This window comes from Calonectris borealis, chromosome 2 (assembly GCF_964195595.1).
Source record: "Calonectris borealis chromosome 2, bCalBor7.hap1.2, whole genome shotgun sequence".
NCBI classification, from domain to species: domain Eukaryota; kingdom Metazoa; phylum Chordata; class Aves; order Procellariiformes; family Procellariidae; genus Calonectris; species Calonectris borealis.
This window is the reverse complement of record NC_134313.1, coordinates 166,048,700-166,060,937: the sequence shown is the minus strand read 5'-3', so window position 1 is coordinate 166,060,937 and position 12,238 is coordinate 166,048,700. Positions and strand designations below refer to the sequence as shown.

General features: G+C 38.2%; 1 protein-coding gene across 5 annotated transcripts in view; it reads left to right on the top strand.

The window, feature by feature from the left end:
• Nucleotides 1-12,238, top strand: part of CTDSPL (CTD small phosphatase like) — an 85,707-nt gene that overhangs the window by 56,011 nt on the left and 17,458 nt on the right. For 2 of the 5 annotated variants that reach the window (XM_075144281.1, XM_075144282.1), the window contains exons 3-4: nt 6,820-6,921; nt 11,995-12,051. In XM_075144281.1, the coding sequence (XP_075000382.1) occupies nt 6,820-6,921; nt 11,995-12,051 (159 nt within the window). Of the gene's footprint in view, nt 1-38; nt 72-3,555; nt 3,610-4,477; nt 4,589-6,819; nt 6,922-11,994; nt 12,052-12,238 lie in introns of all 5 variants that reach the window. The other 3 variants (XM_075144278.1, XM_075144279.1, XM_075144280.1) reach the window with 3 other exon arrangements.

Below are 12,238 nucleotides of genomic sequence, written 5' to 3'. Positions count from 1 at the left end.
CCATTACCCTTACAGTGATTTTTTTTCTTTTTCCCCAGGGTGACCAGATGCAGGTCATGCCTATACCAAGTGTATGTATTTTTATCCCTTTTTCTTTTAATAATTTTCATAACTTTTGCTTTGATTCATCTTATGTTGCAGTCTAACAGGTCTGTTTTGTGTTGCATGTTAACAAAAGGATTTTATGTTCTGTCTGCAATGTTGTTTACTCAGAGATGAATTGAACCGCACATGTTGTACAGGGACTAAAAGAAGAGTTTGGGTTTTACATGGTTTTCATCTTGCATCTCAGTTAAATTCGTTTCTGAATTTTTATAATTTTGAAAATGTGTGAAGTAGTCTGAAAGTTGAAGTTACTTATTTTAATACAGACAAAAGGTGACTCATCATCACTATGTGGGGCACAGTTACAAAAACCTTTTCCTCCAATTTTTCCCTATATTCCGGTTCGAAAAGAAGAGTTAGAAAATACATAATTTGTTTGAAACAAGCCACGTTAGGAAGACAAAGAGTACACTGCACTACTGCACTCATTCGAGATGATGCTCTCAGTATCAGCTGCTGTTTTATGGGCCTTAATATTTCTGCTTATCTTCATGGATTAAACTTGGAATGCCATTTGGCATCTGAATTATTTTTCAAAACTAAACAAAAGGAAGACAAAAAAAGTTCTTCAAAGTGAAGCTTTCAATTTAATTAGGTTTAACCTTTTTTGGTCAAAAAGCTGCTCTTTTTCTACCTGTTTGTTATGTGGATGAAGACTTAGACTTTTTAAATCTGGAAATACATTTTTTTGAGCTCCTTTGCTGTTTATAACACTTCATTATTGCAGAGTTTTCCAGGAAATGGCAGTGCTGATGTGTGGAGTTACTGACACAGCCCTCTTTCTTGAGATACTTGGTAGCCCCTAAAGACCCGAATATTCCCCAAGATACCCTTTTTCTCCCTCTTTCCCTTCCTTCTCATGTAGCCCAACATTACAAGACCTCCTCTAAGAACCCTGTCCGTGCTGCAGTGCAGTAGTGTCAGGAGATCGCTATAACTGTGCCGATCACTTCCCTCCTTCACCGCTTTTTCTTGGATTTAAGAACTGTTAGAAATTACTCTTTATTGCTTACCTATTATTTCTAATACGAAACTACTTCTAATACGGCTCATGCGTACGTTTGCATGCATGTGTGTATGTATGTATAGGCAGAAATGTACATGCATGTAATTTGTATAGATGCAGGTCTGGGAATAGAAAACTTTGGATGTATGAAAATACTGATTTCTAAATTACTTTTCTTTTTACGTACCTGCCAGATTCTGTTTGGTGACTGTAGTTGCTCTACTAGTAGTTATTTGAACGTAGAACATGTTCTGGCTGTGCTCTGACCTGGAATAAAATTTTGCCTAAGAGTAAGTGTAGGTATTAATGAAATAAGAATTCAAACAGAACAAAATTTTGAAATGACAAATGAGTACAGCTTTGTCAGGTACAAACATGAAATGAGGTTCTTTGCTAGAACACCATCTTTCTGATGTTAAAGCAGTGCTCTGTTAGATTTGGGTAGTGGTAGGAAAATGAATGATTCAAGAAGGGTTTTTTTTTTTCTTTTTCCTTTTTTTTTTTTTTTTTAAGCTCAACTGTAATTTTCCTGACCCATATTCCCAGCACTTTAGTAAGGCAGGAAAGTTAACTTTGCAGTCATGACGTAGAATTCTCAGTGAGCAGGGGACTTCAAACACACTCATTCCTCTTCCCCGGTGCCATCTGATGCCTTCTTCCAGCAGGACGTGCAAGTGTTGTCAAGCAACCGTCGCCTGCAGGCAGTTGTGTGACATTTACTCTCCCAGTGTCAGAGCGCTTCTCGCTGTCAAACAGAAGCCAGCGAGCATTAGTACGTAATAGCCTAAATAAAGACAGAAGCGAACTGCGTATGGAGAAAGCGGTAGGAACAAAGATGCAATGCCAACATTATATTTGAAAAATGCCTAAAATTAAAGCCGTCCTTTTTGCCAGTCTTACAAGGGCTGTTTGTCCTGAGCACCGAAGCCCAGAGGTTCACTCTGAGACAACTCTTAACCGTGTGATTAAGAGCCATTAAGGCAGAAATTCTTGATGCTCTGCTACATAGGGTCATGGATGAGAAACAGTCTGTTGGAACTGTACGTATTGTACATACCGGGAGAAAAATCTTCTAAACAGACACAAAGTGAGCTTGGTCACAATTAAGTTGGACATTTACTTTTTATAGGGCTCATTGCAAATGTAATCACTTCAGGTGTTTAGAGAGTTCCTTAGTGACTCTGAAAAGAGCACTGCCCGCTCCCTACTCATTAAACTTTCAAGTTGAAGCCTCCAATCAAAATATCAGGTTTTCTGGAGCTTTATCACACATGTATAAAATCTGGCAGTCTGCTGAGGTCACCTGTTTGAAAACTTCCATTGCTTTACATACATATGTGCAATGTCAGTGAAATGTATCTTCTGCTGAATCAGATTTTTCCTGTATTAATTGCACTTAATTTAAAAACATGAATTAATATGAATTTTCACTTGGTTGTTGATAGAGATAACTGCTAAGCAAGGAACATTCCAGCTTCAAGGCAGGTTCTTCAGAAAATAGAAACAGTGTGACTTTGTTTTTTTAAAGACGAACTTTATCCTGTTTGTATCTCGTATTCTGAAACTGTTTCCAGATAAGGCATAGATTAAGCAGCAGCGTAATTGATCTTTTCCTAATACTGCAAAATGATTTCTTTCTAGGGCTGAAATAAACACACACAAAATTAGAAAAAACAGTACCAGCTGATGCTTTGTGATAGACCTGACTTAAAAATATTTTAAGTGTAGCTCAGGACGCCTCTGTTTTCATGGATTTTTCTCAGCTTTGTTTGGAAAGGAATATGGTAGAGAAATCAAAGTAGACCCATAGCAACTTCAGCACTTCTTTTCATTCTTTTGAATGAAAAGGTAGATGGAAATGCAAAGCCATACTCATGCACCTGCTTAAAATGAGTTTAAAAATTTCTTTTGTTCAATTTAAAATCCCACTATTAAGGCGTGGTACCAAAAGTAGTCCTCGAATCCCTGCAGAAGTTAAATCTTAGCATTGGGGTATTGGTTTTTCACTTGTCCTCCCCTATGTTTGGACAATTTCTTGTTACAACTTCTTCTAGAAGAAATTTTGTGAACTGCCTAGGAGCTGGTGTCTTTTGGCAGCTGTGTTTTAAGTGGGAATAATTTATCTTCTATTAGAGTATTTCTATGCATAACTGCTGGGAGAAGCTGTTAGCTATGTAGAGTGCAACCAAAAGTGGGAATTGAAGGAAACATGAACAGCAAATTAATGTGCTGCACTTACGCTAGAGAACATTTCCAGTATACAAAGGAAGGGCTTAATTCTGATACTTGTCTCTGTGGGAAGTATGGCCTACAGGGAAGAAAGGTTATGATTGTTTTGTGCAGTAAATTTCTGAAAGGTTTGTGTTGACCAGCTGTTTATGCTTCAACCAAAAGTTCTCTTTTCTTGCCACCACCACCCCCCCCCCTTTTTTTTTTTTTCTTAGGGAGTATACTCTTTCCACGGGACTGAAGCAGTGCAGCAGTCGTTTCACTACAAGGTCTGTTAAGCTGATCAGCCGTGAGACCTGGCTGGGATGCATAAATCCCAAACAGTGACTAGTTTAAAAGCTCTAACTTGTGTACAATGTATGTCTTGTTGGAATTGAAGACCAAGCTAGGAGTTACAGTACTGAGATACCGCATGTTATTTTTCTGCCGAGTTCTGTGGAAGTCTGCAGTCTTTCAGAGAGTATTGCATAGTAAATATGAGTTGCTGTTAGCCACAATTAAATACTCTTAATCATCTTGGATATCTTTAAAGCTACTATGTTTAAAAAAAGAAATTATCAAAGATCCATAACTATTTGCTGTTAACTATGATGGAAATCTGGTAATTACAACTCTTCTTGGATATGTCTCCATTAGCAAGGAAATTAAACTACAATATTGAATAATGCTTGTTTCTGCCTAAAAGCTTTGCTACTCTTGGCATGTGGAAATTGCTTTAGATCAGAAAGCTTGAACGGCAAAACAAATGGGCTGATATCCTACGTACAAATCCCTTAAGTTCCTAAAGCCTCAAAAATGTCATCCTTGCTCCAGAGTCCTACACTAGATGTTCAGCAGTCTCGCAACTTGTAGTGCCTTCGGCTTCAGAATAGTTTCCTCCTCCCTGTTAGATTATCAGGTGGCAAGTGTGTTTTCAAAGTTGAGAGCAACAGAGATACAAGTTCTGAAACGGAAAATTTATTTCTTCTGATCTTCAAATGGGCGAACTGTTGACCAGGTGTCTTTGAAAACCGGATCAGATTGAATTCAGGAAACCAAAGCTTATAGAACGGTTGGTGTGCCCTAGTGGGAGACTTTCCCCAGGAAAAACTAGAGGTGTAGTCTTGTTACGTCAATAATTACACATTACCTCCTAAGGCAATACTGAAAAGGAAGAGAAACTCTAGCAGTAACCAGCATCTCTGTGCAGATACCGCAGGAAAGCTTGTTCCTCTCCCAGCCGCTGCTTTTGAGAAAGCAGAGCTGCAGGTGGATGAAGAGGATGGTTACAGGCTGCGTCTCACTGTGTAGTCAAGGAATTTGGGTGCTCAGTTGAAGGTTCTTGCATTTTGTAGTCCTTGGTGTATGTCCATCCTTTTCCTGATGACAGGCGTAGTAGTTTCCATATAAAAACCAAGGATACCCACAATATGACAGTGCTCATATTTTTCATATACATATTTTTATACTAAAGAAAATCTATTTCCATATATATAGATATTTTCAGTTTGAAGAAGAATTCACACAGCAGAAGAAATTGCTGGCTTTGCTTGTGCAGATTAACTTAGTCAAAAATTTGAACTAAATACTAACAGTCTCTGAGTACAAAAATTAACTGAACTATTCTGTTAAAAAAAAAGTATGCTGAAAGTTTCTTGGGATGTTCCTACCTTTTTCTCTTCTTCAAAGACGAGAAATCAGTATCAGAACAGAACATGGGTTCTGAAGATTATTGTCTTTAAATGGGTTTGATTTTTCTTTCAATAAGCTTTTAGTCTATTTAGGTTGCAAGTCTGGATCCTTCTTACTATGAAAAATTGAGGTGGGGTGCCTAAATGTCTTTTAGATTTTGAAGTAGGAGGGGAAAACCTAAATTCCTTAGATCTGGTCCTAGTTGCAAACAAGGAAAGGTAGAGCTCAAGCAGTTGTGGAAGTAATGTATACATGGGGCTGTCTATAACCTAGAAAGAGTGTCCTATAAATTTCGGTCTGGTTAGGTTACTGTGATGGACACGTACTTTACAGGCATTAAGCAGCGGTGTTTTTTTTCTTGAAGGTCGTTGTTAGATGTGTGCTGAGAGAAAATGCATTGAGACAAGTGGCTTGTAAGCAAGGCAGCTTCCATTCTGGTAGCTGAAGAAACTGTTGATGTTAATTGTAAGAAACTAAATCAATTTCAGTGAGCACTCCTAAAAATCCCCCAATAACTCACACTTTAGCTAAAGACACTTTTATTTAAGTCCAGAATCTCATTTGTCAGTTACTTCATTTAAACAAGAACTTACTAGGCATGACTGGCCAGTATCTATCAACTTGAGACGACATCTGAAATCAATGGGTGGTTAATAATCTGAACTTGCTGCTGTAGGGTGTTCAGAGGGTGTCTGACTCATCTGTTTGTACCCGCTCTCTGCGAAGGGGTGGCCTCAGATCCCTGCAAGCCCCTCTACAACAGGTTACTGAACAAAAACATGATAGGTGCACCCTTACCAGCGCAACATTGTCTGAACAGATAAAAAGATAGCAAAAGAATGAAGTTAGAGTTCTGTATCCAGTTCTTAATTAATTTCTTCTCTGTCTTGAGACTCTCCCTATTGATACTTTTCTATGAAGCTAGTCCTTTTTCCTTCATAAAAAAAAAAACCCTCTTTAAATGAGTGGCAGCAGTTTCAGCTCCAAATGGAAGCGTTCTCTCCCATTTCTGTTATTTCAGGAAGTATCCAGTACCGAAGTCTAAAGTAACATAACTGTATTGCAAGTTGGGATGTTAAAGTGGGGAATGACTATGTGACGTCTGCATTGCTTTCAGAAAAATTGTCAATTCATGTAATTGGTACTGTTTTTCAGTAAGGGCAGCGTACTGTAGAAGAGCCTGGTTTAGGTTCTTTACTGCAATTTTAATACCTTGATTGGGAACGTAATCCACACGAAAGCTCTTGGTTAGCACCCTCGCAAGTGGTAGAAATGAGAGTGGAGACATGTCCTGGAAGATAAAATTAGTAATGCTGTCTTCCTTCAGGATTGATTTCTCCACTTCAGCATCTTTCATGGCAAACAGAAATAACGATTTGTGTAAATGTCCATCAGTGTGATGTGGCTGGAAATGGCGTTGACTGTGAATAGGGTAACAGCAGCATCCAAAACCGAGGCATTAGGAAGAGTGTCACTGGAAAAGATATTTTATCAAATGTCCCATTTTTTACTGTTATTTTTTAGCTAGTGGTGGTGGTTTACCATTTTCATTTCCAATGCTTTGGAGATCATTCTAAACAAGTCTCTCATTTTAAGGGGGGGGGGGGGGAAGTCTGTCTGGATATTGCATGAGCCATTCATTTCCATACATGTACCTGCAATAAGCCCAGAAAAACATTCAGTTTTGAGTCATGTATTTCAGTTCCCAGTAACTACTAGAATAGTAATGTTGGCAGAAGAGTGCCCCTTCAATAGAGGTTTTACTTTTTTTTGTTGTTGTTGTCTTCCTCTTTTCTTTTTGTTTTTAGCCACCAGCTAAATACCTCCTGCCAGAACTGACAGCATCAGACTATGGGAAGAAGTGTGTGGTCATTGATTTAGATGAAACTTTAGTGCACAGTTCATTTAAGGTAAGTAAATTCAAAAGCGATTTCTCGCAACTTGAATCTGTCAGTGAATGTTGTAGGAACTGTTAAGCCTCTTAACACATTAACTAGTCTTACAGGCTCTCCCAGGATGCCTGGTAGTTCTCATTGTTACTCCTGTGATTATTCATCCTAATTTAGCTGTAAGAGGTAGCACAGACATTGCTTTTTTTTTTTGATTCTGAGAAAGTCACACCGACTGCAACAGGACCTTGAATGGTTATTGACTTTATGGCTTTAAATGGTAACTATTCCAACCAGGACCTGTATTTTAACAGGTACAAAACGTGTTGCTCTGAAAATACGGTTTCGTTTTTGATGTTGAAATGATGCCATAGTTAGTCTAGGAGAATGGAAATTCAGCACAGCTTTATGCTAGGTAGATGTACCTTAAACCAGTAGATTTTGGGCACCAGTGACTGCTGTGCTCTGTTGCTGGAGAAGATTGCTTTCTGTGTCGGCTGCTGTCCCGATCGCAGTAAGTGTTTTTAAGTATTTAGCTTTCACAACAGGGAAGCAAATAGCATTTAGCTGTTGCTGATGAGTCGGTCATCTTGTAGAAGCAACTTTTATAACCCTTCAGATTTCAGCATGTGGTGGAAGTAGTGGTATTTTTCTATTGTTTAAATAGGGCTAAAGTTAGAATAGGAGAATTCAGAAATACAAATAACCTAAATTGACCCAGAGTACTGGTAGTATTTCCGATCAGCAAATGTCAGACATGATAAAGCATGTGCTAGTTTTATAATTTGGTATTGGAGAATTTTTAAGAATCAATAGTATGTTTCCTTGTTAGTAGCGAGCTAGAGTTACCACCAACTTTATAGTTTTCTAGTTTTGGTTGCACTCCATTTTTCACTGCTAGCATAAACTCAACATTTTAATCCTGCAGTATTTAATTGCCAGCATTTAAATATGCAAACCATAATTCATGTTGTGGTTAGAATTTGGCAACAGCCTGTTGTTGACTTAAAGAAGAACTTATATGGAGATACTAGAACAAATATTCCTGTGTCTCAAACTGAAACTAAGATTCTTTTCTGTCTTTATTGTGCGTAATAGTATATAACAATTTGTGGTGGCATACAGGAACCTCTTAACCTCAGTGGCAGATCCTTGTCTTCTATACCTAGACTGAACTTGCACTTGAGGATTTTTCAGGGAGATTAGAAACACAGCTGCATTGGAAAGGGAGGGACCATGCCTTCCTAATTAAACGAGAGTCAAAAATAGGACGGGAAAGCTGAATTTAAAAGTCTAAATTTACATGAAAACAATGAAGTATGAGGCTTAGTGTTATCTGACATGTAAAAATAAAAGTTTGTTTTCTGAACGCTGTGGGTAACTTTGTACTGTGATTTTTCTGGTTTTTGAAACAAAATGAGATTCAATTTAGGTGGTTATTAATTTTTTTTAAACCATTTTAAAGAAATACTTGTTTAATGGTTGACATAGTGTAAATCCTTTCTTGTAGGATTGAGGTTTGCCTTTATTGCAGAGTGCTTTCGTAGTGGGCTCATTTTAATCATCCCATTTATTCAAATGGTATTTAATGGGTTTTTAAATTAATTTAAATAGATATTTAAGAAAAATCAAAAGATTATTCTGCTTAGTCTTGAACACTGAATAATGTTTTGTGTTAGGAAAAGAAAACTGGTCCTTTTTTGTGTGAAGTAAATAGTGTTAGGCAAATGTTGGCATTTCTGCAGTATTGGAGTCTCACGGTTACGACGGCATTGCCTTAAAGTGAAGCCCTGTGATGGGAGTATGGAAGAGAAAACCAAGTGCTGGAGGAAATGGCTTTAGTTGTTTAGTGGCTGGCACTCTCCAGCGGTGCTGGTTGTTTTTTGTTTTATGAAGGGAGATACTTCAGTTGAAGTAAGGCCATTGTGGTCATCAAAAATAACGATGGATTTCCAGAACAGCAGGAGTTTTAACACCTGTATGCACACTTGCACACTGCTCTGCCTGAGTAATCAAGTTATTTTTGCAGTTTCTTTTAGTTGGTTGGTTTGGTGTTTTTTTTTTCACTAAAACATGTCTGCTCTACCTAGGCAGGTCCCCACTTAAAAGCTGTAAAAGCATACATAAATTTGTGATTTTTAGTACAAAAGGCTTTATTTAAAACACATGATATTTTAGAATTCATAATTCTGTTATGAAATAGGCTTCATATTTCAAATGCAGATAATTTTTTTTTTAACACAACCAGAGAGGCAGAGTATTTAAAGTGCTCTTTTATGAGAGCAGCAACATCTGAAGGAGGGTAATTCTTGTCTTTTTATGCCCCTGCATATTTGTGAAGCTTTAAGGAGGTACTACTCTTTCATGTTAAGTGCATATTAAAGGAATAAAGTTTGGGGTGCTTTGGCAAGAGTAAAAAAGGAATAGATAGACATTATAGTTATCATTCCCATCATAAAACAATAATAGAAGCAAGAATCATAAATTATTAAATCAAGGAGATGTAAACATGGTTTTGTATAAAATGAATTGAACCACATGCAAGTCTGGAATGTAGTCATATTCAAAACTGGCTGTGGAACACTTTTAGAACATTTAAAACTCTGAAGCTTTTTATTAAATAGAAACAGTTCTAAGTGAAGTAAAGATTTTCAATGGAAATACATTGTCTTCTTTCACGCTCTGTTTCTGAGGTTCCCACTGGAGGCATGTACGTGCTTCACGTGTGCAACCCCAGAGACCTTTATCCAGCAAACCGTTGCAGACTTTTCTCCTGTCTTCCCATCATGATGAAGCACAGAACTCTCTTCCTTATCGCTTGTGCCAACAAGAAAGCTACGTAGTACCTAAAGTATAAGTGAGGGAAGCAAATATGTAGTTAAGAGTAGTTTGGTTAATGTTACAAAGTCTAAGGGTGAGTTTTATTTGTTAGCAAAAATTAGGTTTTCTAAACAGAATGTGGCTTTCTCTGACATCTGGTTCCTGTTGCTCTTGTTAAGAAAGTTAGTAATAGCTGTATTTTTATCAGTGGGCTTCAAAACCTTTGCAACTTGCAGTGACCTATTCTTTTTCTGCTGGTACAGAATATTTAACATGCTTAAGGGCGTCATGCATATATAAATTCTTCAAGTGTGTGCAAGTCTTTCCAAAGTACGCACAGAGCTGGCACCCACTTGAAAACTTCGGTGGCTGAATGTTATTGATGGTTCATTTGGGTTTCTTTTAAGGTGAAGCTTCAGAACGTTTTTGAGTGCCTCTTTGGCTATTAGAGATGCTGCAGAGTATCTTCTCTGTCTGAGGGGCTTCATGAAGGTAGCAGATGGGAGCCTCCCCTCTGTCTTTTTCAGAGGCAGGAAGGGAGGTATATCTTGGAAAAAGGGAGGTATATCTTGGAAATTGCTTGATGTCAGCTAAAGAAAAATCTAGATTGTATCTGCGGGTATTTGAGGAATTCTTTAGGTCATACTGGCGCAGCAGTCATCAACAGAATGGGGTTTTCCAGCATCAGCTGCTCTGGAGGTTTGGTTGCCAATACTGGTTGGTCAGGACAAGTAGATTCAGTGTAGCTTCTCATTTGCCCTCTGACGCAGCACTTCCAGATGTCGGATCAAAACATCTTCCTTATTACTTCGCTGCTGAAAGAAGGTGTTGCCCTCCGTATAAATTCTTATGGTTGTTTTGCTCCCCTCGCAGGAAGGTCATTTACCAGTGGAATTAGAATCTTGTTTTTCCAGGGAATGGGATCAAAGTGATGCTATCAGGTTAATACTGCAGGATTCTTTTTTCCTCCCATTTTTCACAGAGCACCTGTTTAGACTCACCAGATTGTGATCTGCTTCTCAATCTCTTTACCTTGGCTGTTTCTCTGCTTTCTTGGCACCCCCTCGCCCCCCTGAACGGGTTTGAAGGCTATTTCTAGTCTCGCAGATTCTTCAGGGACGTGCTCCTTGGTGGTACTTAAGATCAGTCTGTTGGCTGATCCAGAAAACCAGAGGGGAAAGTCTGTGCAAGTCTGATAGAGCAGAGTGAAGATGTTTTCCAGCCGCAGTAATGCCATACCCGTTACCAGCTAGACTACTCCCAGGCTTCATTTTAGGGTGTTATCCATGAAGCATATTGTCTGTTAATCAGTCCTGTTAAAACTATATTTGGCAGCTGTGTATCTCAGCCATTTCCAAGCTGCGGATCATGGAGTGAGTTGCAAACTTCAGCCAGGCATGTTTACATGATTTATTTTTTTTTTTAATCACGGTTGTAATGCATGAGCCGTACCAAAGGATTCTGCCAAGTTGTATGGCCATTTGAACTAGTAAACATTCTTAGCTGTGCGTCCCCCAATTACCACTCCTATCTAGTCAAGATTAGACTATGTACTTAAACGGTCTATAAGGACATTTTCCTGCTTTCCAAAGTAATTTTACTTGACCAACAGTTTTTCACAGTAAGTCGTAAGAAATAAGTTTTATTCAACAGGCTAGAAAAATGGATTCAAAGACTTGGACAGAATGTGCCTGCTCTTCCCTTTGAATTAAAATGCAGTTTTACATGATTAATTTGATGGGTATAGCGTGTTCTTGAGGTATCACATCTTGAGAATCATTTAACTATATGACTTAAGTCTTGTTGCAGTTCCTGATTCAAATATAACCACTTTTACCACTGTCCTTATTTTTAATTAATTACTAATTGATGACCCAGATTAGAACATGTGAAGCACATAGCTGAATTTCTTTGTCATCATCCCCACAGACTCGACGAAAGAGTTATCCAAATAGATACTTATCCTGGTAAACATGCTCAGCGGTAGTGGGGGTTATTCAAGCAGTAAAGCATATTATATGAAGCAGTAAAGCATATTGTATGAAGCTTAAAAATACAAGAGGAGAGGGAAGTCCAGTGTCTGGTGAATGCAGCTGTGTAAGGCTTCCGACTTGGGTGTGTAAAGGGTGCACACACAGAGTGGATCTGTATAGTCAATAATGCTTATTAACTTGTTCCTGAGAAGTAAGTACTCTTCTCTCTTACGCCTCTGCAATTTTCCCTCTAATGATCTTATTTTTAATGTTGATTTATTTCCTTGTCATTTCTTTCTAGCCAATTAGCAATGCTGATTTCATCGTTCCTGTTGAAATTGATGGAACCATACATCAGGTAAGCACTGTTGTTCCTTTAGCATTGTTCTAGTAGTGGAACTGTCCTCAGTGTCCCACAGCGTTATCTTCCTCCATTTGCTGCTTTACATTCAGTAACTTGTCCTTTTGCAAAACACAAAAGCTGTGTATTCTGGAATGTATCGTCCAGGCAGGTATGTAATTTCTAACTACTAAGTCTCGATTTT